The following is a 27,930-nucleotide window of genomic DNA, read 5'->3' as shown; positions in this document are numbered from 1 at the left end:
TTCTCATTGGCCCCTGCTGCTGGGAAACTCCGCCCCACCGGCTCGGCAGAGCGAGTCTCGGGATTGGCGGGCGTGCCCGGCCCTGGGGTTTCATTCACAAAAGTCAATGAAACAAAGGGAGCGGGGTGGGGGGTAGATAGAGCCAAGGCAGAGGCGAAGGAAATGCACCAATCAGCGGCTCCCCCGGGCTCACAACTGTCGGCGGCGCCCGGAAAACAAGCCGGTGCGCTGGGGACCCTGGGCCGGGGTCGCCTAGCTCCGGCCTAGCCCCGCGGCCCTCGGTGCAACCCGGGGGGGGATGCTCGGGACCCCTCGCGGCTCCAGGACAGACGCCCGGGCCTCAGGTGAGGCTACGGGAGGGAGAGGGAGGGAGAGTGTGATTCCCAGCCTCGCCTCCAACACTCACCACACTCTCACCGCCGCCTCCGCAGATTCCAGGGCAGGGGGTGGGAGGCGCTGGGATTCAGGGTTGGAGGGGGCGCCCGAGTTGTGGGCGTGCGAATGGTGCGCGCTTCGCCGGCTCCTCCGCGCGCTAGCGCACACTCGCGCGCGCGCACACAGACACACACACACACAAGACACACACACACACACGTCTTATGTAACCAAGTCTGGGCAAAGCAGGGCTGCAGAAAGCAGCCGAAACGGCGACCCCGGTTCCCAGGAGCAGGTGGGACCTCCTTTGGCGGGAGGGCAGTGTGGCTGCGCTAAGCTCTGCAGGCGGAAACCTCCCCATCGCCTGAGTGAGTCGGAGAAGTTTTGCCGTCGGACCCGGAGCCTCGGGACTGCCCCTCCCCGCCGCCCTTACCCACCCCCACCTCGCTGCCTTCCCCAGACGGTGTGCGAACGCAGCCCCCCCGCCCCCAGGTCTCTGCCCCCGCGCGGGGCCCGGGCCGTGTGGCCGGAGGGAGCGGCCGGATGGAGCGGAGGATGAAAGGCGGATACTTGGACCAGCAAGTGCCCTACACCTTCTGCAGCGTGAGCGCCGCGCCGGCCTCCACGCCCGCCCCCTCCCTGCACCCGCCCCAACCCACGCCAACCCACCCGCGGCCCCAGCGGGGTCCAGGGCTACCCGCCCCTGAGTCACCCCGGGACCCCAGCCCCGCCCCCCAGACCAGGCAGCCTCAGGGTGACTCCGGGGCATTCTTCCCCTTCCCCGCAGAAATCGCCCGGAAATGGGAGCTTGCGCGAAGCTCTGACGGTCCCACAGGGGAAGCTCATGGACCCGGGCTCCCTGCCGCCCCCCGACTCCGAAGGTAAAGAGACAGCGAGACAAAACGCGACCCTCCCCACCTCACACACCCTGAGGGCTGAACCTGGGGCCCTCGCCCTTTTCCCCCCAAAAAACTGCCCTTCAAGGGACTCTGTTCATCCTCCCCCAACCCCCAAGGGGGAGGTCACCGGGCTCCTTAGGGTTCCCACTCTCTCACCGCCACCTCCACCTCACCTTGTCCATTCCATTATTCACTCCCTCAGATCTCTTCCAGGATCTAAGTCACTTCCAGGAGACGTGGCTCGCTGAAGGTGAGTAGTTTTGTGACCTTTTCTATTATTGGGGTGGGGGATGCTCTCTACCCCTAGTATTCCAACATAGCTCACTTCCTCTCTCGCTGGCCTCCAGGGCCTCTGCAAGGCCCCTTCCCCAAGTCTCCTGCCTTTCCACTCTTTCCAGCGCCCTTGTGGATACTTATATTGATATTTGTTTTCTCTGCCCTGAGCCAGGCTTGTGTAACTAGGCCTGGGGATGAATCAGACCATTGTGTGGGGTATTTGCTTATTTGAATGGAACTTGGCCCCAGGCCCGTTTTCCTGGTTGAAATTTTCATTTGCAAAGTTTGTTTGGGACCAGCCTCCAGGCTGAGGTGTGTGTTAGGGTTTTGGGGCAGGGGAGTGAGAGTAAGAAACAGGAGAAAGAGAAGGAGCAATTCGTTACCTATCTTCTGGAATTGCCGAAACCCCTTTGGTTTCTCTTCTTCCCAACCCCCAGCACCAAATGATTTACTGTCTGAGCCAAAAGAACAACAAAAGTTTAAATAATTCTTTTTTTGTTTTTTTGCATCACTTCGGCAAAGCAGCTCAGGGCTTCTCCCCCAGATCGCCTTGATTGTAATTCTAATGGCAGCCGATCCTCCCTCCTCTTTCCCTAGGCAAATTGCTCCTCCAGTTTGCTGCGGGCGGGAGTGGGGGGCTGGTGGTGGAGGGGGCTGAGCTGTGAGCTGGCTGGAGTGGGGTCAGTAACTGGGCCTCTGCGTAGGGAGGTGTATTCTAGGAGGTCCTCTAGTGGGATTCCTTGCTGTATTTGGGTGGAGCCCAAGGGTGTCACTAGCAGGACTGCAGGTAAGCAGCTTTTGGTGTTGAGAGTCTCTGAGAGGGAAGAGTTAATACCCCCATCTGAGGGTCCCTTCACTGTAACACTGAAACCCAAGAAACCATAGCACTAGGAACCCCTTCTTAAGGGCTTTCCTCTTCTTTGAGATCTCCCCATTCCTCCACCTGTGTCTCTTGGATGATTTCTTAAAACTCAAACCCAGCTCCTCTAGAACCATCTTTAAAAGCCTGGAGTAAAAGGGAAAGACCCCTGACTAGACAGACTAGATCTATTGTGACCGCTGTGGTATCCCCCTAAATATATATGTTAACAGAATGACTAGCATGGAGCAAGCACTCAAGACATTTTGGAATTCAAGGCTCAACGTCCTCATGGGTGCTGGAGAGATCTGGGGGCTCTAGGGAGATTGTGGCCATCTTTCCTGATTCTGCAAGCCCTGTGTGCCCAGCTGCGAATTACAAGCAGAGCTATGCCCAGTCTGCCCATCCTGCCCATCCTCCGCTCGAGGTTCCGGAGCTGGGCTGGAGCTAAAAGAACGCAGTGGTGTCAGTTTCCAGGGTCTCTCAAAGACTTCCTTTCCTAACGCCTGATTTCTGTCTGGCTCGCCAGGCTCCTGTCTGTCCAGCTGAGGGTCCCAAGGCTCCCCCAAGTGGGCAGCTCCTGGGGCTTGTGATCTAGGGGTAGGCTCAGACGTTGGCATTTCGGAAGCAGTGGGGTTTGGAATGGGAAGGGGAGGAAAACGTTCTCGTCTTCTGTCAACCTTGGAAGCCCCACCCCTTGGCTGTGGGGGTCTAGACCTTGTGCTTGTGTCTCTCTGCATGTGTCAGCGTGACAGCCAGTGTGTGTTTCACGCTGCTGCCCTGGAAGTCCTCGTGCATTTAAATCCAGTGGGTGGGGAGGTGGGGGTGGGGATCGCAAGACGCAGGTTGGGGGGGAGGCGCTGGGATCTCCTTGGTTCCCTCTCCTTCCTTCTGAGGGAGCAGCTCAGGTTCCCAGCTGGCGATGGATGGCCAGGCCTGAGGGGGGGATGCTGTGGCCGATTGCTCCTTCTCGCTCTCTCTGCGGAGACAGATGCAGCTGCCGGGGCCCTGTCCCCCTGCACCGTCCCAGCACCACCCCAGCCTCCTCTCCTGCCTCTTTCCACCAGGTCAGTGATCCCTGCAGCCCAGAGGGAGCTTTGGGGTGGCAGGGAGGGACTAGTTCCTTTGGAAACTTGCCAGTGGTGGGGTGCGTAGGACTGGGGGCCAGAGCTTGATTTCTCCCTAAAGCCCCAATTTGGATTGAAGCTATGGGTCCTTGAAGTGTGGGTGGGGCTGTGAAGAATTAGGGGGACACCAGGTTGGATTCTGGCAGAGGTGGTTGTGGGTTCAGCATCTGGTGTCCAGGCAACATAGAGGGTGAGGGTGAGCGGGGGGTCTGTGGAGGCAGCTCAGACATCTTTGGATTGGGGGTTTTCTAGATGGATAGGGGGGTGGGGTGATGTGAGGCTAAGAAGGTGTGTTTATTTTCGGGGTGCCTGGGAATCTGCTGAATTGTTGGAGAAAGAACCATGCTACTGCAGGGAAACCGGGCTCAGACCGGCTGAGCCCAGGCTGTGTCTGGTTATTGTCAAAGATGTGCTTCTGGTCGAGGGTTCCTTTCCGGGTTTGTGGGGAGCCCTCTGGAACCCTCAGAGTCAATGCCTTTGGTCTCTTGGTGATAAGGAACATTGACTCTGGGTCATGTATGTTCTTTGTATGAGGCAGGAGTCCATAACGGAGTCTATGGCTTCCCACAAGCTCTGTGGATAGGTTGCAGGGGTCCTTGAGCCCTCCGATGTGTGTATAAAATCATTGGGGGTGCAACATACACAAAGGAATGTGAATATTTCTAAGAAGAGAAGGATCCATAGCTCCTATGAGATTTTAAAAAGGGTGGGTCTGTGCTCCCCTTTGCATAAGGACCATCAGTCCCAAGTCTTCCTCTGAGGTCTGCAGCCCCTCGTCCTTTGGTTTTCCCCGTTCGTATTTGTAAATCCAAAAAGAGATCCCATGTGGATGTGTTTCACCCGTGTAAAGCTGTGAAGTAAAAGGCAGTTGGGTGTGTGTGAATCCATGTGTGTGCATGCTGGGGCTCAGCCTGTCTGTGAGAAGAGATGAGGTTAATCCCCTCCTCTGGTCTTCCCTAGCTACAATGCCTCCTTCTATATCTTTCTGTCTCCTCCCCTTCCAGAAGGCTCTTGGGGACAAATGTCCCCTCCATAGATAGAGAACTGGCTCCTTCCATTATGCTGCCAGGGTGGGGGCGGGGTAAGGGGGAGAGGCCAGTGGTGACAAAATGGAGGAGAAGCTCCGGGGAATGCCTCCCCCCATTTCCACTGGGGCTCCTTAAGAGGCTCCTCTGCCCTGTAATCGGACCCTCAGAGAGGGAGAAGGTGGTGGAATATATATTGTATAGATGGGTGGTTTACTTGGGATGGGCTTCGCTACTTGGCTGTTTTCACCCACCTGTTCTCCTGGAGCCCAGGTGGGAAGCCCCTAAGCCCCTTTTCAACTGACTCCCCTCCTATTGGAGGGATGTTCCCTGAAATTCTCTTTCTGGGCATTATGCTGGCTTGGCATCTTTCCTGTCCCCTTCTTAATCCTCTGCCATGTCCGCAGGCAGATAAACACCTTAGTGCCAGGATGGAGTTGGGGGCAGACCCTGGCACACTGGCTTGGCAGCCTAAGCTCAGCCAAGTCAACAAATAAATAAAGAGTGGCTGACACTCGAGACCAAACATGGTCATTAGAAATTCTCCTGCTCTCCAGGAACGCGAGGTTCTGTGTTCCTATTTCCATCCTTGACAGTCTCTGAGCCACGGAGGCCCTGTCCTGCCCTTCTGGGAGGAGCTGGCGCTATGGGGAGGGGCCAGGCAGGCACTGGGGTTCACACCACAGCCCATTCTTGCCTTGGCTGATCTCTCCTGGCCCTGGGATGAGGACAGCACCACCTCTTTTGAGGTATTACCAGGGTGCTGGGGGTGGCCTCCTGAAGGACTGCTTGGGGATTGGGGGTTCTGGTCAAACCTTCAAGCCTGAGGCAAGAGGAAAGTCAAGATGACCCCAGGGTTCTCTACCTTCATGTGACCTGGCTTGTGACGCCAGCAGGAGATGCCCCCAGCCCATTACCTCAATGGAAACTGGCAGTTAATGAAGCCCCAGAGGGGGCCCAGAGTGCGTCAGCCTCCCGCATGTGGGCTTCGCTCCACCCTCGGGACCCTTCTTGCCCAGGTAGCAGGGAGGGAAATAGTGTTCATTTTGCTCCTGTCACCCCCATTCTGCCCGTCTCGGGGGCTCTCATCTATGGATGTGCCAAAAGGCACAGCAAGGATGGGCTTGGGTCTTACCCCCCCGGGCAGTTGAGCTTTTGCATCCTTCCCTTTATCCAGTTTTCCAAACCTGCCTGTCCTTAGGGGCTCCCAGGGGCGTGTATTAAAATACAGGTGCCTGGGACTTCCCTGGTGGTCCAGTGCTTGACTGAGCTTCTAATATAGGAGGCAAGGGTTCGATCCCTGGTTGGGAAACTAAGATCCCATATGCCTACCACACAATGTGGTAAAAAAAATATATATAGATAGATAAATAGATAGATAGATACCCCCACCCTGGGCCTTTGGAATGACTCTCCAAGGGTGGGGCCTGGGAATCTGTTTCTAAGAGTGTCCCAGGCTTCTTGATTGGGGCCAGTTTGGGAACGGTTGCCTTTGTGCCCTAGTTGCGCTCCTAAAAATATGTACTGTGTTGGTTTTTTGTTTGTTTTTGCCAAGGGATTTCATGCCCTGCTGATCTATTTGATCACTTCAGAACTGTTCTGTGCTGATTTTTCTTCCATAAGTTCTTTAGGGGCTGGTGGGCTCCTGATTCTTAAACCCTTCAGCCATTGGGTTCCCTCTGTCAAGAAGTCACCAATCGGGACTCCCCTGGTGGTCCAGTGGCTTGGAGTCTGTGCTCCCAAGGCAGGGGACCTGGGTTCAGTACCTGGTCAGGGAACTAGATCCCATATGCAGCATGAAAGGCCCAGTGCAGCCAAATAAATATTTAAAAAAATAAAATTAAAAAAAAAAGTCACCAATCTATAAATGTGTATTTTATTTTATTGTTTCTTATTGAAGTATAGTTGCTTTACAATATTGTGTTAAGTTTCAGGTGTTCAGCAAAATGATTTGGTTATACATATATACATGTGTGTCTATACCAAGATTCTTTTTTTTATTTTTTCCCTTAGAGAGTATTACAATATATTTAATAAGAGTTCCCTGTGGTACACAGTAAATCCTTACTGTTTATTTTATAAATTATAGTGTGCATCTGTTAATCCTATATTCCCAATTTATCCCTCCCCTCGATAAATGTGTATTTTAAAGCACTTGACACCTCTGATGTCTAAAGCAAGTTGATAAAGAATCCACCTGCCAAGCAATTGATCACAGCCTTAAGCATCCTTTGTGAGAAGTATTTTCCCTGGAGGACCTGCTTCTAATATTACCTGGTGGTGCAGAGGGGGCCCTCAAGGGGAAGGAAGGGCTGGTTGATTAGGATCTCCTTAGTTCTTGCTCCCAGGCCCATGTTGCTCCCTCCCATTGGCCTGAGGACAGGGGTCATTGTATGTTTATTCATATAGTCGACAAATAATGCATTGAGTGTCTATTCTGAATGGGACCCTGTTTCTGGGGTGCTTGGGAGTCAGACAAACAAGACAGATAAATCCCCTGCCTTCAGCAAGCTTAACTTCTTCATAGAAGAGGTGGATAATAAATTACACATGAATTACATATGCATAAATTAAATTAATACTTTCAGGAAGTCATATGTGCTTGGGAAAAAATAAAACAGGGATGTGATCGAGAGCCAGGAGGGACCAGTTCAGTTTGGGTGGTCAGAGAAGGCCTCCGAAAGGGCAAAGTGAGCTAAGACTTCAGAGGCCAGAAAACAACAGGCCAGGATGTGGGGAAGAGGGGTCAAGCTGGACCCAAAAGGAGACCAGACCTCTGGAGGGTAACAGGCACGGAGAGGCAGGTCGGAGAGATAAGCAAGGGCCAGAACCTTCGGGGCCACGGAGGCCAAGGGCAAAGAGTTTGGGGTTCATGCTTTAAGCAAGGGAGAGAAGTGACTGGATTTCTGTTATAAAAGATCCCTCTGACAGCCTTGTGGAGAGTAGTAGGGAGTTCTGATCTGAGGTCATGGCTGAAATCCAAGGAAGACACTGCAGCCTTGGCCCAGGAGGGAAGCCACAGAGATTGGGGTGTGTCCTGTATAGACTGTGATGAGTGACGGTGTGGTCCAGCCATCTCCTTGTACCCTCACCCTTACCAGCCATTTCCAACTCTCCCGTCATTTTATCCATGAGCTTTCCCATTGCCCACTGAGAGCAGCTTACAGGAGACGAAAGACCTGTCTCTGTGGGTTCCATCGCCTTACCCTCAAGCGACTCTCTTCCCAGGCTATCAGGAAGTCCTTCTTGGTGTCTACCCTTTCCCTTCCTGCTGTGATCTATTTATTCCTGAGAAAGGGGCAAAAAGTTGGCAACGATTCTCGGGTCAGGAGAGATACTCAGCTGGATCGCACCTGAAGGAGTTGGCGAGGCCAGAATAAGAACTAGAAATCAGAGCCCGGATATCCAGTCTGGGGGCCACGGATGAGCTGTTGTGCTATTTTAGTTTTCCTGCCTAATCCCCAAACCCAGCTCCACCCACACCAGCACCCTGGGAGTGCTCCTCAGAGCTCCAGTTTAGGAAGCCCTTCTCTCTCCTAGTTGCACATCAAAGGGACAAAGCATGTTACTGCCAGTGACCCCAGCTTCCTCCTCTCCCATTGTCATACTCTTATCACCTCTTTTGAACCAGTCTTTTCCTTCCATTCCATCTCCTTTCCCAGGCTCTAGAATTCTACTTCTCACCTGGGAAGTTCTGGGCCCAGCCCAGATTCAGAATCTTCCCATGTGATTCTAAGTCCACAGACTCTCATTCCTTGTCATGCCTGCCTATCCCAGATGTGACTCTGCTTTGAGGGAACTTTGTAAACTCTGAGGGGCTGGGTTGTCTTCACTTAAGAAAAATGGAGGGAAAAAAGACAAAGCACCTAAGACACAACTCTGGAATCTGCTCAGACGGGTTCTGAGAACTGCAGCCTTCCCTCCAGGGTGTTAAGGGAGCCCCGAAAGGGAGGGTGCTAGGACCTGGGTGGAGTTACTTTCAATCCTAGGAAAGCTGCTTGTCCCTTCAGGCTGGTGCTAATCTGCAGGGCTGCAATAATGGAGTCTGCCAGGGGCTGCCATCCAAGACCCTCAGCCCGGACTCACCTCTGACCTCTCTCTGCAGCTCAGGTACCGGACAGTGATGAGCAGTTTGTTCCTGATTTCCATTCGGAAAACTGTGAGTTGAGGGCCCTGGGTAGAGGGGATTGGGAGTGGGGGAGGGCAGGAAATTAGTCGTAGGGATAGAGGATCACAAAAAATCAACTTGTTCTGTGCTCTGAAAAAGGGTGAAGGGCAGAGCTCCCCATTCTTGGGTTTGGACTCAAAAGGCCTAGCAATAACTGGGAGATGAAAACTTTGGTGCACATTGGGGCTTGCCCGTTCTAGCAGTGTGACCTTGGAGCAGATGCTTCACCTCTCTGATCCTTTCCTTATTTCTGAAACAAGGGGCTTGGACCACTGCATCAGGGGCCAGTTCTTCCATTCTAAGTTACTTGTGCACAACTAGGAATAACTTGGCACCTCAGGAGACCAATGTCTGTTGACATTTGGGGTTGTTAACAGCTGAGGGTGGAGTGCTGTTGGTATCTAATGGATAGAACCAGGGATGCTGCTAACATCCTGTGATGCTCAGGACAGCCCCCATGACAAAGAATTATGTGGCCCAAGTGTCACTGGTGCTACTGTTGAGAAACCTTGCTTTAATGTCCGATACTTAGCTTTCAACAGTCTTGACCAGTGAAATGAAATAGAGCACAAATAATCGACAACAGAGCAGTCGATTGTGGGTTTTGACTCACACTTGCAGTCTTGAAACCAACTCTTTGCTACTCGGCCTGGTGGCTGGAGTTGGCGGACCCAGCAGGGGCCACAGGAAAGGCCAGTGTTCTTCACGGATAATTAGGAGCGTGTGTGTGATGCTAGTCAGCTGACATGCAAGTGGGCTAGTATCCAACCTTAACCAGAAAAAGAAAGATGCTTTATAGCCCCAAATAAGAAAACATTTCTCTCCCTTGGAATTTTCCAGGATGGTCAGGAAAACCACAGGCCTTTGGTTGGAGCTGCTTGCTCCTACAAAGGTGTTTTGCGCAGGGTGGGGGTGGGTTGGGGTTGCACTAAATGTTGAACCTTAGACAGTTTCTTTGGTTCATATTGGACATGAGCCAACAGTATAAAACTAGACATAATATACATAGCCAGACTGTTCTTACAAGTGTCTATGATTCTTCTGACAATTGTGACCCAGAGAAGGGGGATGAGGCTATACCAGCAACCAACTGCTGGTTAAAGAGCAGAAGATGTCAGAAGGCATCAGAAGCTCTTCCTGCCTCTCCTGTGACATTCTCTGGCCTTTCTCTGCCTCCCCCGACCCCCACAGTAGCTTTCCACAGCCCCACCACCAGGATCAAGAAGGAGCCCCAAAGTCCTCGCACAGACCCGGCCCTGTCCTGCAGCAGGAAGCCCCCCCTCCCCTATCACCATGGCGAGCAGTGCCTTTATTCCAGGTGAGCCCTAGCCCTGCCCTGGAGAAGGAAGGTTTGGATGGAGGGTTGGGGGTGGGCACCTAGTGAGGAGTGGCAGCATTTGAGATGCAGATTAGACAATAGAAAGGATTTCGAGGTCTTGTAATAGGGTAATATAGCTCAGGATTTCCTGAGTAGTTAGGATGAAAAATACAACAGAGGGTTCAAGGGATGTATATTAAGACCAGGGCAGGGACTTCCCTGGTGGTTCAGTGGTTAAGGCTGCACTTCCAGCACAGGTGGTGCAGATTCTATCCCTGGTTGGAGAACTAAGACCCCCACCCACATGCCTTGCGTTGTGGCCAAACTATTAAAAAGGGCAGAGTAGTTCCACTGGAGAAGCCACTGTCTGACCCGACCCATTTGCTGTGGGCTGGGGAGAGGTGTTTTCAAGATTACACCTGGCTTTAGGATTAAGAAAGAAGAAAAAGTTGATGTGGGGCTGAGTCTAGCACCCTGGCACCCTCTCTTCTCCCATAATCCCTGTGACCTGACTTCCCAGGGAATGAAAGGTTCAAAGATGCTTGCCCAGCTTCTGTGCCCCCTCACCCCTGTCTCCCTCCCCCTCACCTCCAGTGCCTATGACCCCCCTAGACAAATCGCCATCAAGTCCCCTGCCCCTGCTGCCCCCGGACAGTCGCCCCTGCAGCCCTTTCCCCGGGCAGAACAACGGAATTTCCTGAGATCCTCCGGCGCCTCCCAGCCCCACCCTGGCCACGGGTACCTCGGGGAGCACAGGTAAGGAGACAAGGAGAGCAGCATCTCACCAGTTTTTCTCTTGAGTGTTCTTCACTGGCCCTTAAGAGACCCGGCGTGGGGAAAGGTGAGGATATTGACCTCTCCCTGCCCCTTCCTTCACCCCCGCCCCCCACACTCTGTAAGCTCTGAGAGCAGCAGGCACAAGGAGGCCTACTTTTATTTTTTAATTAATTATTTTAATTGGAGGCTAATTGCTTTACAATGTTGTAGTGGTTTTTGCCATACATTGACATGAATCAGCAATGACTGTACATGTGTCCCCCATCCTGAACTCCCCTCCCACCTCCCTCCCCATTCCATCCCTCAGGGTTGGAGGACTACTTTTAATATTCTCTTCTCTTCTTTCTCCATCCGACCACATGCAGCTCCATCTTCCAGCAGCCCCTGGATGTCTGCCACTCCTTCACACCCTCTCAGGGAGCAGGCCGGGAACCCCTGCCTGCCCCCTACCAACACCAGCTGTCGGAGCCCTGCCCACCCTACCCTCAGCAGAGCTTCAAGCAGGAATACCTTGACCCCCTGTATGAACAGGCCGGCCAGCCGGCAGTGGGCCAGGGTGGAGTCAGTGGGCACAGGTACCCAGGGGCGGGGGTGGTGATCAAACAGGAGCAGACGGACTTCTCCTACGACTCAGGTAAGAGATGCTCCCAGGAAGGGGATGGAGGAGTTTCAAGGGGATTGTTGGGTGGGGCGGCATGTGATCGAGTGGACAGTGCCATTAAATACAACATGTCTCTCCTTCCTATCCTTTTACTAGTTGACATATTCAACCCACGCACCTACCACTTCTTTTCATAGATTCAAAAAGAACTGTCCCTTTTCAATCAGCAGACTTATATTCAGATTAGAGATAAGTGAGATGTGTGGGTCCTTGCCTTCAGACAGCTTGTGACTTGTGATAGGAAAGTTAAGGCATTTCTTCCCATTTCTATTTAACAGGTGTTTGGGGGCTTAAATACCTACTGAGACAGAAGTACTGTGCCAGGAGCATGTGTGTGTGCAGTTGGTGGACACGGATGAATAGGATGTGTCATTGGTCCCTGTCCCCACAGAAGCTTAAGAAATACAAAGGGATTTGAATGAGGAGAAACATGAACTTGAACTAGCCAGACTCACACTTCCCAATTGGAAGGCAGGGTTCAGGTGTGGTTTCCACATCCTGTTTGAGCCTCCTGGTTGAAACAACCCACCATCCTGGCCAGAGCTGGAGACTGGAAGTAGGGACTACTTTAAATTCTAGTTCCACCTGGCTGTTGATGGAAATGAGATGCACTCAGCCACGGTGTTCATAAACAACAGCTACTGCTCAAAACCCCAAGCAGCCAGGGAGAGGCCCAGGAAATCTTGTCTCCTGTTAACATTGTCGTATGTGTTAGTCACTCAGTCGTGTCCAACTCTTTGTGATCCCCTGGATTGTAGCCCACCAGGCTCCTCTGTCCATGGGATTTCCCAAGGCAAGAATACTGGAGTGGGTTGCCATTTCCTCCTTCAGGGGATCTTCGGACCCAGGGATCGAACCCAGGTCTCCCGCATTGCAGGCAGTTTCTTTAACATCTGAGCCACCAGGGAAGCCCCAAATTAATTAACATTGTTACCAGCTCCAATTTTGAGTTTATCTGCCAACTTGCAATAGAAAAAATAAATTTCAGAGTCTAGATTAGGCTCAGAGCTGCCTAGAGCCTAATTTAAATTTCCCTTTTCCTGGTGTCAGTCTTTTAGGGGTAGGGGCATGAGCCCCAAATCCCCCAGGCTGCCTGAATCAGAACCAGAAGGGAGCCCCTCTCCTCCAGCCCAGGGCCCTACGCCTAAGCCCTGTCCCGCAGTGAGAAGGAGGAAGTGGGAGGGAGACACTCTTGTCCGCTGACCTTCAAAGGAGGCAGACCGGAGGAGCTCGAGTTACATGCCCTTGAACTCCTGCCCCTCCCCCTTCTGCTTCCTCTGAATGGAGTCAGGAATTCCATTCACAAAATGGAGGCAGGAATGAGCCCACCCTCCCGCCTCCTCCGGAGGTGTCGGGTTTCACCATTTCATTCATAAGTGGGAGTGCAGCGGGTAGGGCAGGAAGGGGCTGGCACTTGACAGGCTGGCTGCACCACGGCGTCCTCCAGGTGGGGTGTAATCCTGTGGAATGGAATGAAATAGAGCGGACTGTCTACTGTCAGAGCTGGAAACATAGGGCCTGGCCGGGCGTGCCCACTGCCTTTTCCACAAATAGATCCATGTGTGTTTCTTCTCCCTGCCCCCACACCCCTTTCCTCCCTCCCTCACACCGGCACTGGGCTGGAACCTGCCCTGCTGACCGGACGTCAGCCCATTCCAGGGGAATCTTAGCCTGGGACACTGAACCCTTTCCCCGGAGGTTCATCTCTACCCTCCTCCTCCCCCCTAAACTCACAGGAAACAGCTGCTCCTGGAATCCGGGGCCTTGTGGAGCAGCTTTGCCCGGCCTCAGCTGCTGCCATCCAGGCCGTCTGGCCCAGCCCTCAAGCTGAGGGCTTCGTGCCTGACACTCCCTCTGGGTGAACTTCCCCCCGGGACCTGGGGGTAGGCAGGCCTGTGGGGAAAGAACCAGAAGGCAGGCTGGCATGTTCTTGAATGTGTGGGGGACTGCCGCCCCTGCCCCCACCCCCAGCCACCTCCAATATCTCCCTCTTTCTCCTCCCCCCCAGATGTCCCTGGGTATGCCTCAATGTACCTTCACACAGAGGGTTTCTCCGGGCCCTCTCCAGGTGACAGAACCGTGGGTAAGGCAGCCCCCTCTTCCTCCCCTGCCAAGTCCTCCGGGTTGGAGGACAGAGTCCTGCTGTGGGGGAGGGGCTCCTGGCCGGGAGTCCCTCTGGACTCTTTGGGGTCTTGTATCAGCGAGCCCCCAGATCTGAATGACCCCCACACTTCCTCCTCAAGGCTATGGCTATGAGAAACCTCTGCGACCATTCCCAGATGATGTCTGCGTCGTCCCTGAGAAGTTTGAAGGTCAGAGAAGTGACTGCTCGAGACCTCTGTGTCCCCCCCAGGAATCACATCACGTTTCATGGGAAAGGGCCTGGAGAGACCCCTGGGGAGAGGGGACAGGGTTGCTTGGGCCACCAGAGGCACAAGCCCTCCACCTCTTGTTTCCTATGTTCCTCAGGAGACATCAAGCAGGAAGGGATGGGAGCCTTCCGAGAGGGACCACCCTATCAGCGCCGGGGTGCCTTGCAGCTGTGGCAGTTTCTGGTGGCCCTGCTCGATGACCCGACGAATGCCCACTTCATTGCCTGGACCGGCCGGGGGATGGAGTTCAAACTAATTGAGCCTGAGGAGGTGGGCCTCTCGGATGTCTCCACCCCTCCTCCCAACAGCGTTGGGGGCTGGAGATAAGAAACCCTGGGAACTGGTGACATGTGCCTTCACCAGCACTGGTGCTTTATTCAACCTGAATTCCTGCCAAACTGGGGTCTGCGGGCTGGTGCTTAGCTGCAGGGCCAGCTGAGCATGTGCTCCAAGAATCTTAAGTGCTCTTTCAGACCTGCCCCCCACATTTCCTCTCCTGAGCTGCAGTGGCCATCCCCCAACTATCCCCCATCCCCAGGTCGCCAGGCTCTGGGGTATCCAGAAGAACCGGCCAGCTATGAATTACGACAAATTGAGCCGCTCACTCCGATACTACTACGAGAAAGGCATCATGCAGAAGGTCAGGGGTTAGGGGTCCAAGGACAGGGTGGGTGCGGGCTTCCCTGGTGGTCCAGTGGCTAAGACTCTGCGCTTCCACTGCAGGGGGGTGGGTTTGATCCCTGGTTGGGGGAGTTCTGTATGCTGTGAGGTGCAGCCAAAAAGAAAAAAAAAAGACATAGGAGTAGGGGGCAGTGGCTGTGGGAAGGTGCTGGGGTAGGAGAGCATCTCTCAGCAAGTTTGAAGGAGCAGATAATGAACCAGTCAGAGAAGTCGAGAAATTATGGACAACCCTAAGATTTTCCTCTCTCAAAAAAGTGATGAGCAGGGGACTTCCCTGGCAGTCAAGGGGTTAAGACTCTGTGCTTCCAATGCAGGGGATGCGGGTTCAATCCCTGGTCAGGGAACTAAGATCCCACATGCTATGCCGCAAGGCCAAAAAATAAATTAAAAAAAAAAAAAAAGTGATGAGCAGTAATGGAAAAGAACTGTGAAGGGAGGCATGTTCTTAAACGAAGCAGCAGGAAGAACCCATGCATCTGCCTGGGCCTGCAGGGAGGGGTCTGCTTTTCCACCCCACATTGACCCAGCCCTCTCCCCCTACAGGTGGCTGGTGAGCGTTACGTGTACAAGTTTGTGTGTGAGCCGGAGGCCCTCTTCTCTCTGGCCTTCCCGGACAATCAGCGTCCAGCTCTCAAGGCTGAGTTTGACCGCCCGGTCAGTGAGGAGGACACAGTCCCTTTGTCCCACTTGGACGAGAGCCCCGCCTACCTCCCAGAGCTGGCTGGCCCTGCCCAGCCCTTTGGCCCCAAGGGTGGCTACTCTTACTAGCCCTTCGCAGCTGCTCCCCTGCCACCGGGGCTGCTGCCTGTGTACATAGTTAAGTTTGGTGTCGGAGAAACCCCCACTCTGAAATCCACAGATGTCTTTGGAGTATATCTCCTCTGCCCATCAGTCACTCTGGCCCAGACTCTGAGCTGCTCTCCAGAACTGATGGGAAGGGAAAGGGGAGACTTTAAGCGTAAAGGTAGCGTCTGGGAAATTCCGTTGGGGGCCTCACCTCTGGCCTCTTTCTAGGTCCTGCTTAGAGGCCAAGCCCTACTCCCTCTCCCCCACTACAGAGAACATGTTCGTTCTCTTCTGGGGGACAGAGAAAGAGCTTCCCCACTTCATCCCGGTGGAGAGCGGGGGACATTGAGCTCCCCTTATCTCTCACGGTAGGGAGACAGCCACCTGGATCCTGTGCTTCCCACCTGGATCCTGTGCTTCCCTCCAAGCTGTGGCCCTAGAGGGTCCTTCTTGGCAATTCTTGGTGCTCTGTGTTCCCAGAGGCAGGGGGAGGCTGGTATAAGGAACCTGGGGTAGGGGAGGGCTTGCCAGGTAGAGGTGTGGCGGGGCTAGTCTCTGCTCCGGGGGCCTCTGCCTCTCCTCTGCCTTTTCCTAGGCTCAGGCCTGGGATTTCACCTCCACTACATCTGCCAGACCCTAATAAAGGCCCCTGCTTCTCCTGTGAGTTCTCCTGTGTCCTCTTTGCTGCCATGGGAGAAGGATCTGGGGTTTGAAAGACACATAACCAGAGTTTGGGCCCTGGCCCTGACACTTAACCTCCCATATGGGTTTAGGAAAAACAAATGACCTCTGCCTTTTTCCTCTGGAAAAAGGGCTCAGTGATAGCTGCTGACTTCTCCCTCCCAGGATTATCAAGAAGAATGTCTGAAATATCTCATGTATTGATGGGCAGCCATCTCCCCGTCCAGGTTAGGCGGAGGGGGATTGATGACAGCCTTGAAGCCCTCCTGGGGCTTCCTTAGGCAGGGTTTGGTCTGTGGTTTCTGTGATCACAGATATTCCCATGACCATGCTACCCATGTGTACAAACCCCAGTTGTGTGTCCCCTCGTGCTGTGGCTCCAGGTCGCTGTTTTGCTGAAGGTGGGGACAGAGTTTGTATGGAGGGGAGCAGGAAAAGGCGGCACCCAGGCAAGAGGGTACACAGAGGCTGGAGCGGCCCCGAGTCCTGGGTCCTGGCCAGTGAGGAAGAGCATGCCAGACTTTCGCAGCAAAGGGGAAGGGAAACAGCATGGATTCTCCTTGCCCAAATCTGAGGGGAGAACAGAACCCTGGGCCATGTTTTCAGGGTTGGGAGGTGGGAGCCCAGGCTGAAAAAGTGGTGACATCTGAAAAGGAAGTGTGGTAGGAGATGTGACAGGGCCTGTGGAGGAGGGAAGGGCAGGATGGGCAGTCCCTGTGTAAACAGCTTCCTAGGAGCCAGACTCGGGTGAAATCAGGTGCTCTCCATCCAATTACATCAGAACCGCCGCGAACCTCTGCGCTGAGGTGGGGCCAGCCCAACCACAGCTGACGCTTCACCCACAGCCCCTGCCCAGTACTCAGACCAAGACTGCAGGAAGAGATGCCTCTTGACCACTACCCACAAATAAAAAGCAATGTTATTTTTTCTCCCCAGAAACAGAAAACAATGTGCTAACTTTACAGCAATAGACAGAAAATTTTTAAAAAACAAGTTTTAAAAAACACATAATTGTACATGAGTGTTAGTCGCTCAGTCACGTCCAACTCTTTTTGACTCCATGTACTATAGCCCGCCAGGCTCCTCTGTCCTTGGGATATCCCAAGACAAGAATTCTGGAATGGGTTGCCATTTCCTCCTCCAGGAGATCTTCCCAACCCAGGGAAGCCTGCAATTGTGCATGGAACCTAGGCTATCATGGTGAGAAGAGGGGCAAAGGTCAAGTGGAAACCCTGAGGTCCCAGTAGGTGCCTTAGGAGAGACAGGGTCCTGGAAAGGTCTCCACGGGCTGAGTCATGTGACCTCTGTCCTCTGGAATGCTAACAAGCCACTCCTCAGAACTCTGTTCAAATCCTTACATGTGGAAGGCACTGCTCTGAGGAGGAGATGGCTACCAGACCACAACTACGACCACAGGAGAGAATTCTCTGGCTGAAGGAGAGACAGCCAAAACCGAGCCGCACTCCAAACTGGATGAAGGGAAACCCTGGACCAAGGCGCCTGACCCAACAGGAGAGCTGACACATGGCCCACAGGGCCAGTCCCCCAGCACACAGACAGGCACAGACTCGGCACAAGTGCAGGGGCAGGCTCCCGCAGGGGTGGGATAAACAGCAAGATGTTTCCAGCTCCTTGCACGAGACCCACATCCTCTTCTGGGCTGTCACTCCATCTCGGGAAATACTGCTTCAAGGAAGAGAAACAAGGGCCCCATTGTGTAGGAGCAGCAGGCGGGTCCTCCTGCCCAATCTGGCCGGGAGCCCCCCGTTCTCTCTAGGCGGGCTCAGCAGAGCTGCATACATGCTGTTTCCTCATGGACAGTCAAAAGGTCAGACCCCTGTCATGCTGTCACAGCACAGACGGTGACTCCAGCTGTTTGGGGAGATGTTCAAGAACACCCGCAGAGCCGGGGTCCCTTTTGCTCACCTAACCCAGAAAGATGACCAGCCCACTGTCTCTCAGCCTTGGACTGCTAAACATCCCCCTTTCAACTTCAGCTTAAAATCCAAACCTCCTTTCTTGGCGGTGATGACTTCAGAGGTGCCAATGCCGTCAATGCTGGTCACCCAGCTGGGACAGGTGGGCTGCCAAGCCCAGAGTTTGTTCCTAAACCAGACAGACCTGGCCAGGAATCTTAATTCTGGGTAGCCAGCCTCTGCTTCTGCTTCAGTTTCCTCCGTCTCCCCACAAGGCCTTAAAGGACCTTTAGAACCTCTGACTTCAACTGCTGGCCTAGGTTTCCTGCAAGGCACACCGAGACTCGCAGGAGCTCACTCAGCTAATGAAGGGGCAGGGATCTACCATCAACAGACTCTGCTGGGTTGTTTCTGAATTGTGTCCTTAGACAGGTCTGCTGCCCAACAGTGGCCTACATTCCTTTACATCCTAGTAGGTTGTAGAAGTCTCCTTTAGTGTCCAACATACCACTGTAGAGTAGTCCTAGTATTTATATCATTTCAGAACTCTCAAGTGTAGGGAGACAGGAGACAGTTCGGGCCATAACACAGGATGTGCCCAATCTGCCAGGGGTTTCTCCACCAAACCAACTTCCCAGAAGTTCCACAGCCTGGCCTGGCAGCATCTGCCTGATGGTCTTCCAAGTCTAGAGGCTTGTCAGGATAAATATGAGCAGGGCCCTGGAAAGAGGCCATTCCCCAACCAAATGCTAGGAGAAAAACCACCAAGCACACAGCCAGGAGCACAGGTCCTGGGTAGCACTAATAGGCTCTGAGAGGTGTGATGTTGATTTCACTTTGGGGTGGAGGAAGAGAGGCTTTGACCAGAGAAAATTCTGTTAAAGAGATCAGGGGGATAAAAATAAAACCAAAAATAAGCTGAAAGTTGTGCGACTACTTGTGTGTTTCAAGAGGAAATAGGACGCACTGCATGTTGTGAGTTTGGCAGGTGGGAGAGGGAGCCAGGGAGAGCCTTCTGTATTTAATATGCGGCATCTGTAATCACTAAGGTTCCCAGAGCAGAATGCCTGTGCAGTGGATGTGGTTAATCACGGTGTGGTCCTTGCAGCTCTGGACCAGTGCTGATGCTGAGAGATAACACTGGAGGTCTGGGTGTGCGTCACCCTTCAGTCCAAAGAGCCCCAGGCTCTGGTTTCAGGGGACTCTCCACTGAAGCCTCAGATACTAAATCTCCCCACCTTCAGCCCAGGCCAACAGCCTAACCTTTCAGCTAAAAGAAACAGCCACAGAGAACCATTTTTGTTTCCTTATGAAAATAAATATTTGCAGGAGGTTAAGCAAAAGGACAGGGGCTGGACAGGGGTATGAAGGAGAGGGGGGAGGCCAACACTTTGGGTGAGCTTCATGGCTCCCTCCCCTACAGAGTACCAGTCAGGGCCTCAGAGCCCTCACTGAATCCACGAAGCAGACGCTCATGGCTTCCCTTTCCCATCCAAGAGCTGCAGAAGTTTCCCCTTTCTGAAGATGACGCAGTGGACCACACGTCAGGTGTGAGCCCTGCTGGCCCCTCCTTGGGGTGGTGGAGCCTGGAGGCTCTGATCACACCAGGCACAAATCCCTGTTTCTATTTTACCACCAGGGAAGGAAGGAGAGTCAAGTTTAGGAAATGCCCAGTTGAGATATTCAGCCACCAGACAGCTGTATCCTCAGGACCAGCTTCTCATCAATAAGAGCGAGGCTGAGCCCTGGCCCAGGGCTGCAGGTGAGGCCAACATACTCTTGTCTTTCAGCGCCGCCGGAAGGCTCGGGATATTCTCCAGGCATTGGGCTCCTCATAGCGGTTGTACAAGGGTTCCAGCCGTTGCTGCTTCTTCTGCTTGCTTAGCTTGGTCGGGTCAGAGACCTTGAAGAAGGCTGGTGCAAACTCCACAAGCCACCGGGGGTCGATGGTGGTGACCTCACGCATGTACTCCTTTGTGGTCAGCACCAGCTCATGATACACCACCCTGAGGGGAGCAAAGAGAGAGCTCAAGCCTGCAACATAGGACCTGCTCCAGGGTCAAGTCACCCTGGTCCCTGGCGGGCCTCAGCTGAGCTTGCACTTGACCCTCTTACCTCTCCGACCCGACCCCTGAGGAGACTGGAGTCCCTGTTTATGACAGCCATACCCCAATACTGAGGTGCCTGCACACCTCTCACCACAAGAAAGCTGCCGGTTCCAATGAGTTAAGTGACACGGAGCCAAATCATATTCCTTCTCTGGACCTCTGTTTCCTGCTCTATGAAGTGTGAGGGTGGCTTTCTGGGCTGTCTCCACAGAACTCTAGGACCCTGAAGAGGACCTGTGAGGCTGCCACATGGGAATGGGGAAAGCCGAGCAGGCCAGGCTCTATGTCTCCAGCTCTCTTCTACCACCACGGTGGCACAGTGGTTTTAAATCAGTTTTATGTTAAGGTGGGTAAGATTTCACTTTTCTTTAAATACTATTTGAAAAAGTAAAAATTTAATCACCTCACTAGATCTCTAAGATCCTTCCTAGCTCTCACCCCTGTGATTTTATTTCTCTCAAAAGGGCCCAATACTGTGTCTAATTCAGGCTTCTGCTGCTCTAGAAACATAAGCAACGTTAGGAAGTGCTGGGTGTGAGTGGGGACACAAACACAAAGAGCCAGTTGATTCCCAAGTTCTCTCTGTCCACCTACCATTCGGGCTGTCTGTTGAAGAGGGCACTGGACGGATGGATGTAGACCACTTGCTGGTCGATCAGTGTCCGGTAACCCTCCTGTGGGTCTTTTTTGGCAGCGTTCCGGAAGAATCCACTGCAGATGGCCTTCTGCACTCGGACTGTGGACTTACCACAGGACACCACATCCAGCTTGTGTCTTGCAGAAGAATAAGTCAAGAGAGGACAAAGATGGGAGACTATTCTGCTTTCTGAGATTCTATGTTCCAGAATGACAGTACCCAACACCCACCTCGTGGGGCCCCCAGAATCGGCACTAGGACCCTCCTTCCAGCCTTAAGTGCACTACAGGAGCAGCTCGACACAGTGGGCAAGACAGATGCCACAAGAACCAGACACTTTGCCTGGGTTATAATTCAACCCAACTAATAATGTCACAGATGCTGTAAACAAAGAGCATTTTCAACAACTAATATATCATCTTCCTCTTAGGAACTTCCTGAAGTGACTCTCAGCCCCATCCTCACCTGGAAGGAGTACAACAGAGATGGAAAAGCTGGAGGAGAAGAGTTTTATGTGAAGAGCAAGAGTAAAGGCGCCCTCAGCTTCACAGACACATGCAGAGACACAAGTACATACACAGCACGGCATTCAGGGAGATGCAACTTGAACAGAAGTCACCGGGTGTTACCTGTCCATTATGCCCAACATCTGCTTGCGAATGTCCTGGGCCCGGCGCAGAGAACGGGCCTGGATGAAGTTCTCGTAGCACCAAGGGTTGGAGAACTTGTTGTTCTTCCAGGAGTTGTACACGGCCAGCAGGGTGAGGTGGTCCCCTTCGGTCTGGTGGAATTTGGCCTTCTTCTGATCTGCAAGGGCTTGTTTATCCTGCAAGCAGTGGGGAGAAGCTCATTTCCCACCCAATACCTACTGACTGAACACCCAGCACCGCTGGGACGCCCTCCATGGCCCAATCAAGTGTGCACATTAAGCACTTGGGTGGCAACAGGCTGACTTTACCCAACTTCGCCTGACCCCTACATGAACGCAGGCCTGCACTCCTTACTTTGGGCCTGTAGAAGACGTTCTGCACAGACAGCATGGACACAATGGTCAGCATTTCCTCACTGCAGCCCAGATGCACAGACATGATCAGCATTTTGCACAGCATTGGCTCCAGAGGGAACTCTGCCATCTAGAGGGAGAAGAAGAAACTACAATTGTTACCCTGGGAAAGACCCACCTGGAGTCCTGGTTCAGAGTGGGTAACAGACCACAGGAAGTTTACCCAAGCATGATGATGTGGGATGCCTCACTCTATTAGAAGAGTTTTTTTTTTTTTTATTTCCCAAATAAATTTCAACAAAATGTATATGACCAAGGTTATAACTACTGTTGGGGCAGGTGGGAATTTTACAGACATCTTTTCAAAGGCTAAACTCAATTACATATCATGAAGTAAGATTAGTTGGATAGAATTTCTTTTTCTGTAAAGAAGAAATAGTTTCAAGCAATAGTGGAAAATCCAAGTTAAACACAGGCATGCAGAATTCTAGTCAAAGCTTATCCAGGGCCTCAGAGCTTAATTTCTTATACAGAACAGAAAGAATGGAAGGCTAGCCAGGGAATCTTCCCCAAAGCAACCGAGGTTTAGGGCTGTCCCCTACCCTGCGGCCCAGGCGAGTAAGCAGGCCCTCGTCATCCAGGGCCCCTAGCGTGTACAGCTGCTCCATGGCTGTGATCAAGGTTTCCATGGGTGGGGCATCCATGAAGTCAAAGGACAGCAGGTCATTGATGCCCATGGCCTAGAACAGAAGGGAACAATGTGTAGATGGCAGGGTCAGCCTCACCAGTGCTCACATGGAGGGAGACTACTTATCACCTTCTTATTTCTTCAACTGCAATTAGGAAGCTACCAGAGAAGCTACCACAGGGATTAGCAGGAGGGCTGGGTCACACAAACCTCAAGACTGTTATAAAACATATACTTTCTTGGGAAACATTAAAAAAAATACTCTCAGAATATTTAGTTCAAAAACCAAAAGACAAAAATTTAAAAATGGGCAAAGATAGACATGTCTCCAAAGATACATAAAAAAACAGGAACAAACACAAGAAAAGATACTCAATATAACCAGTAATTAGGGAAATGCAAATCAAAACCACCATGAAATACCACTTCATGCCTACTAGGATGGCGACAGCCATAATTTAAGAAAGAAAATAACAAGTGTTGGCAAGATATGGAGAAACAGGAATCCTCATACATTGCTGATGGGAATAAAACTATGTGGCTGCTTGGTGATTCACCAATAAGTTAAACACAGAGTTACCAGGTGATCTAAGAATTCCACTTCTAGGTATACACTCAAAAGAAATGAAAGAAGGGACTCAGGACAAATACTTGTACATTAAAGTTCATAGCAACATTCCTCACAATAGCTAAAAGGTAGAAACCACCCAGAAGTCTATCAATAGAAGAATGGATAAACAAAACGCTGTATATACATACAATGGAATATTACTCACCCTTAAAAACAACTGAAATTCTAATACATGCTACAGCATGATGAAACTTGAAAACAACAAGTAAAATAAGCCAGATCAAAAGGACAAATAGGTGTGATTCCTTTTATCTGAGGTACCTAGGCTAGGCAGATTCATAGAGACAGAAAGTAATTTGGTTACCAGGGGCAGGAGGGAGGGGGAAGGGGATAGTTTAGCTAAATGAGTACAGAGTTTCAATTTGGGATGATCAAAAAGTTCTGGAAATGGATAGTAGTGACGGCTGCTCAATGTGAATGCACTTAGTGCCACTGAACTAGACATTTTAAAAGATTACAATGACAATGTGTTATATATTTTACCATAATTAAAAAAAGAAAGAGAAATAACAACCAGCTAGCCCTATCTCCTGCATACATAATATCTCCTGTGTATGCAGAAAGTGCCCTGTGTGCCATGTTAGGTGGGAGGGATACAAAGAGGACTAAGATATGGCCCCTGCTCTCAGAGTTCACCATGGTGACACAGAGAACCACATGCAATCGCCTGCCTGCCACAGAGCAGGCATTTGATACATCTGTTGGCTAATTTGATGAATAAAAGAAACAAAATGATGCACTATCCAAATGTGTATAAAGGCAGGACCTAAGCTTTCTGTTTCTTTCCCACAGAAGTGATGGTGACCATAAACCCAGCAGGTGTTCAATAACTGCTTACTGTATGAATAACAACAAGGAATTATGTTAGCAATCAGTACGTGTTGTGCCAAGTGCCTTTACCTGCACTATCTCATTTATCCACAGCAGAGACTATTAACAGCCCCCCACTTTGAGAGGAGAATACAGAGCAGAGAGCCGAGCAGGTAAATTTACCAAAGACACACAGCTCAGAGCAGAACTTTGAGCCACAGATGCCTCTCTGTTCTCACTTCAGAGACTGGAGCAGGCTTTTTTGTCTTTTTCCTCTGAAGCTCTGTTTTAGCCTTTCGTACAGGGAATGAATAATAAATTACAACAGAACACTGTGCGTTAGTAAAGTGCCAGAGCTCCAGGGCAGCACTGGAGTTGGCGGGAGGGGGGGGGGGGGCGGGGGGCGCGGCGCTGGGTAGGGGTGCCATCATCTGGGAAATTCCTCATGCAGTTCCCCCTGCCAAGAGAGACTGAAGGCTCTCATGGGGACTGAGAGAGGAAGAGCAGTGATTTAGAATGAAACCCAGCCCCAAGGGGCCAGTCTGAAACCTGTACTAACAGTTGTTCCCTTGCAAAGCTTTAGGATTGGGGGTTTTGCTTCTGTTTTAAAAGAACAGAATTTGGATGTGAAAGTTAAAGGGTTGAGGGAAGTGAGTTTGTCCACAGTTTGGCAGTGGCTCGATTTTTCTAATATCCTGTTAGACAGATAATGCTCCTAACTAAAATCTTTTATAACCAAATATCCTGCTGGTTATGATGGCAAGAAAAAAAACAACACAGCACACACGCCAATTTAGCCCCAGACCCGCGGTGGAGAGGCTGTTATCACAGCTGTTTGCCTTGTACCCAAAGGGACGGGTTCCATGAGGTTACTGAAGTATTTAACAAGATTCATAAAACCGAGATCCATTCACTAAGGCCACAGAATTGGACTGCTCCACCAGCCCATTCTAACAAGACAGTGATTTCTACCTTGAGCGAGAGCACTGTGCTTGCTAAGTTGGTTCTCTGAATTTCTGGCACGTTGGTGGTCAGCATTTCATCTCGGTAGGCACGTTCTGTGTACAGCCTGTAACACTTCCCTGGGCCTGTTCTCCCAGCTCTGCCAGCTCGTTGCTTTGCCTGAGCCTAGAGGGGTGGGAATAAAAGTAACAGATCTGTTAAGCATTCCTTAATGGCTTCACCCAGGAAATCTGTAGAAAGGGGGCACTTTGCAATGGGCAAAACCTAAAATGGGGTTTATTTCACTTCCTCTAGGACTATTTCCAAGAGTTCTTACCACCGCTCTTAATCATCCCCACTCAGAGAAGTCTGTTCAAGTGAGGCCAAATATTAATACAAGCAAGTGAATAGAAGAAATACTGTAAAGATCACAGAAATATACTTTCAAACTAGCATGGCACAACATAAGAAAGCATAAAACCAAATGACAAAACCCATCCTCCACCATGATAACCAAAAATGTAAGTGAACTGAATAAATACAACGTAATCATACCAGTGAACGAGTCTGCAGCTATTTTAAAAACCAAGTTTTTGAGATGCTCAATGGCAGATGAACAAGTTCACTCATAGAGGTGAAAAAGCAAATCACCAAACAATACTAATTTTATTTTTTTAATCTTAATGTAAATATACAAACTATCAGAAATAAAAAACTAGGGAAAAAATGCCCTAAAATGTTAACTTTGGCTAACTCTGATGCTAGGCTTGTAGATGAGTTCTATTTTCTTTAACAAATATCCAAAAATGAACATATATTACCTTAACTTACCTTATCAGGAAAGTTAAATATTAATCAAAACCCACATACTTACTACACTATTAAAATTTCAATCTGAAATAAACATGAAAAAAGATAGGCAAGAAAAAACATCATAATGAAGACAGTAGTTGGTGGCAATAGGACTATGGGCAATTTTCAAAATAATGTTATATTACTTCTGTACTCAGGGGAGAGGGGCGCTAATTTTTAAAATTAAAAACAATATGTAGGTTAGCCCTAGGTTGCTAGGAAACCAGTGAATAGCAATCTGGAGAGGGCCATTTTCTGACAAAACCATCTGTCTTATAAATAGTATCAGGGTTTATGAATTTATATGCCAGCTCCAAACCAAAAAGATAAGAGTATGAGAGGTCACCCACTCAGAGGGAGGCAGCAATCAGATTCCACAACATTCTACAGATGTTTCTCAAATTACGGAGGGCAGAGATGAATAATTTCTCCATCACTGCGAGTTGCACGTATCACCCCCAGAAGAACTGGTACAGAAGCACATATGCTGGGACCACTGCCCAAGTTTAATTTCTTTTTCTTTTCTTTTTGGGCCACATCTCACAGCAGGCATGGCTTCCCAGGTGGCTCAGTGGGTAAAGATTCTGTCTGTGATGCAGGAGACTCAGGAAACATGGGTTCAGGTTGGGAAGATCCCCTTGAGGAGGGCATGGCAACCCACTCTAGTATTCCTGCCTGCAGAATCCCTTGGACAGAGGAGCCTGGTGGGCTACAGTCCGTGGGGTTGCAAAGGGTCGGATACGACTGAGCAAGTGAGCACAAACACATACATGCACGCACGCACAGCAGACATATGGGATCTTAGCTCCCTGAGCAGGGACTGAACCCATGCCTTCTGCATTAAAAATACAGAGTCTTAACCACGACCACCAGGGAACTCCCTTGCCCAGGTTCAAATCCTGGCTCTACCAGCTATGTGACCTTAGGCAAGTCACTGGCCCTCAGTCTCACTTGTGAGATGAGGATAATAACATCTACCACAGAAGATCAACTGAGAATGTAATGAGTTCATGTGCATCAAAGTACCTGGGACAGTGCCTGGTACATGGGAAGTACCCTGCAAGTGTCAGCTATTATTACTTAAGTTTCAAAATGAAAATAGCCTTATGGAATTATAGATTATGAGTAACACATGCCTCTTATAGAATATTAAGACAATATATAAAAGTATCGGGAAGAAAACGTGCTTTACCCACCAGCACAGAAACCAGCAGCACCACCGAGAAAGAACCTTGCCCAACATTTTGCCTACACTACGCTTTCAATCGCAGGGACGTTCACATACACTGTGCACAGGCGCATACCATCTATTTTTAAACAAAAACTGGATTATACTACTCATGCTACTTTGCAGCTCACTTTTTTCAAATAACATATCACAGTTATGTACTTACCTCATTAAATACAGATACACACCACTATGTTAATGTAAACATTCTATGGCATGAATTTACCATACTTTATTAAACTACTTCCCTTTCAGAACTAATTTAGAATTTTCCCAGGTTCCCTCTAATACAAATAATGCTTCATGAACATCCTTTTCCATTACCTTTGGATATGAGTTCAATAATTTCTAACTTTCAGATTTATTTCCAGAAGCAGAACTGTTAGGTTCAAGAAATGAACTTTTACATTTCACATACATTGGGGAACTGCCTTCATTAAAACTGCCTTCAAAAAGGATGATCAGGATATTCATTTTAAAATATAGACTTTTGGATCCTTTTGTAGTTCATGAGCATGATGATTGGGTGTTCACGCTGCTGCGTGACATGTGCCTCCTTCCAAACCTTGTTACGACATTGGCACATTACCTGTCTGACGTAAAAAAATAAATAAATAAAATATAGACTTTTGGATAGCAGCCATCCTGACTGGCGTGTAATGGTACCTCATTGTGGTTTTGATTTGCATTTCTCTGATAATGAATGATGTTGAGCATCTTTTCATGTGTTTGTTAGCCATCTGTATGTCTTCTTTGGAGAAATGTCTGTTTAGTTCTTTGGCCCATTTTTTGATTGGGTCATTTATTTTTCTGGAATTGAGCTGCAGGAGTTGCTTGTATATTTTTGAGATTAATCCTTTGTCTGTTGCTTCATTTGCTATTATTTTCTCCCAATCTGAGGGCTGTCTTTTCACCTTACTTATAGTTTCCTTTGTTGTGCAAAAGCTTTTAAGTTTCATTAGGTCCCATTTGTTTATCTTTGCTTTTATTTCCAATATTCTGGGAGGTGGGTCATAGAGGATCCTGCTGTGATTCATGTCGGAGAGTGTTTTGCCTATGTTCTCCTCTAGGAGTTTTATAGTTTCTGGCCTTACATTTAGATCTTTAATC

General features: G+C 50.5%; 2 protein-coding genes and 1 non-coding gene across 9 annotated transcripts in view; 2 read left to right on the top strand and 1 right to left on the bottom strand.

Moving 5' to 3' along the window:
• Nucleotides 1-147: 147 nt before the first annotated feature.
• On the top strand, nucleotides 148-15,988 carry ETV4 (ETS variant transcription factor 4). 7 transcript variants are annotated; one of them, XM_061144143.1, is made up of 13 exons: nucleotides 148-344; nucleotides 868-978; nucleotides 1,163-1,256; nucleotides 1,477-1,524; nucleotides 8,667-8,720; nucleotides 9,921-10,047; nucleotides 10,642-10,803; nucleotides 11,190-11,458; nucleotides 13,494-13,568; nucleotides 13,729-13,797; nucleotides 13,955-14,127; nucleotides 14,396-14,497; nucleotides 15,082-15,988. In XM_061144143.1, exons 2-13 carry the CDS (start codon nucleotides 919-921, stop codon nucleotides 15,304-15,306), a joined length of 1,458 nt encoding a protein of 485 aa, XP_061000126.1. In that variant the 5' UTR covers nucleotides 148-344; nucleotides 868-918; the 3' UTR covers nucleotides 15,307-15,988. The 7 variants fall into 7 exon arrangements, with proteins under 7 accessions (XP_061000126.1, XP_061000125.1, XP_061000124.1 ...); XM_061144142.1 differs by having other exon boundaries at nucleotides 836-978; nucleotides 10,660-10,803; XM_061144141.1 differs by having other exon boundaries at nucleotides 836-978; nucleotides 13,494-13,553.
• A 919-nt stretch (nucleotides 15,989-16,907) lies between these two features.
• The window catches only part of DHX8 (DEAH-box helicase 8), a 30,730-nt gene continuing 19,707 nt past the window's right edge, over nucleotides 16,908-27,930 (bottom strand). Inside the window, exons 18-23 of the mRNA XM_061144139.1 lie at nucleotides 24,771-24,926; nucleotides 22,272-22,409; nucleotides 21,671-21,799; nucleotides 21,296-21,492; nucleotides 20,624-20,803; nucleotides 16,908-19,927 (exon numbers count right to left, since the gene is read on the bottom strand). Coding sequence (XP_061000122.1) covers nucleotides 19,708-19,927; nucleotides 20,624-20,803; nucleotides 21,296-21,492; nucleotides 21,671-21,799; nucleotides 22,272-22,409; nucleotides 24,771-24,926 — 1,020 coding nt within the window. The 3' untranslated portion in view covers nucleotides 16,908-19,707. The remainder of the gene's footprint in view (nucleotides 19,928-20,623; nucleotides 20,804-21,295; nucleotides 21,493-21,670; nucleotides 21,800-22,271; nucleotides 22,410-24,770; nucleotides 24,927-27,930) is intronic.
• LOC133058214 (small nucleolar RNA U13) lies at nucleotides 27,315-27,419 on the top strand. Its single transcript, XR_009693315.1, has one exon. It is a non-coding gene; the product is annotated as a small nucleolar RNA U13 (small nucleolar RNA).

This window comes from Dama dama, chromosome 5 (genome assembly GCF_033118175.1).
Source record: "Dama dama isolate Ldn47 chromosome 5, ASM3311817v1, whole genome shotgun sequence".
NCBI lineage: Eukaryota > Metazoa > Chordata > Mammalia > Artiodactyla > Cervidae > Dama > Dama dama.
The sequence above is the reverse complement of the archived record's forward strand: the minus strand, read 5'-3'. Positions and strand labels throughout refer to the sequence as shown.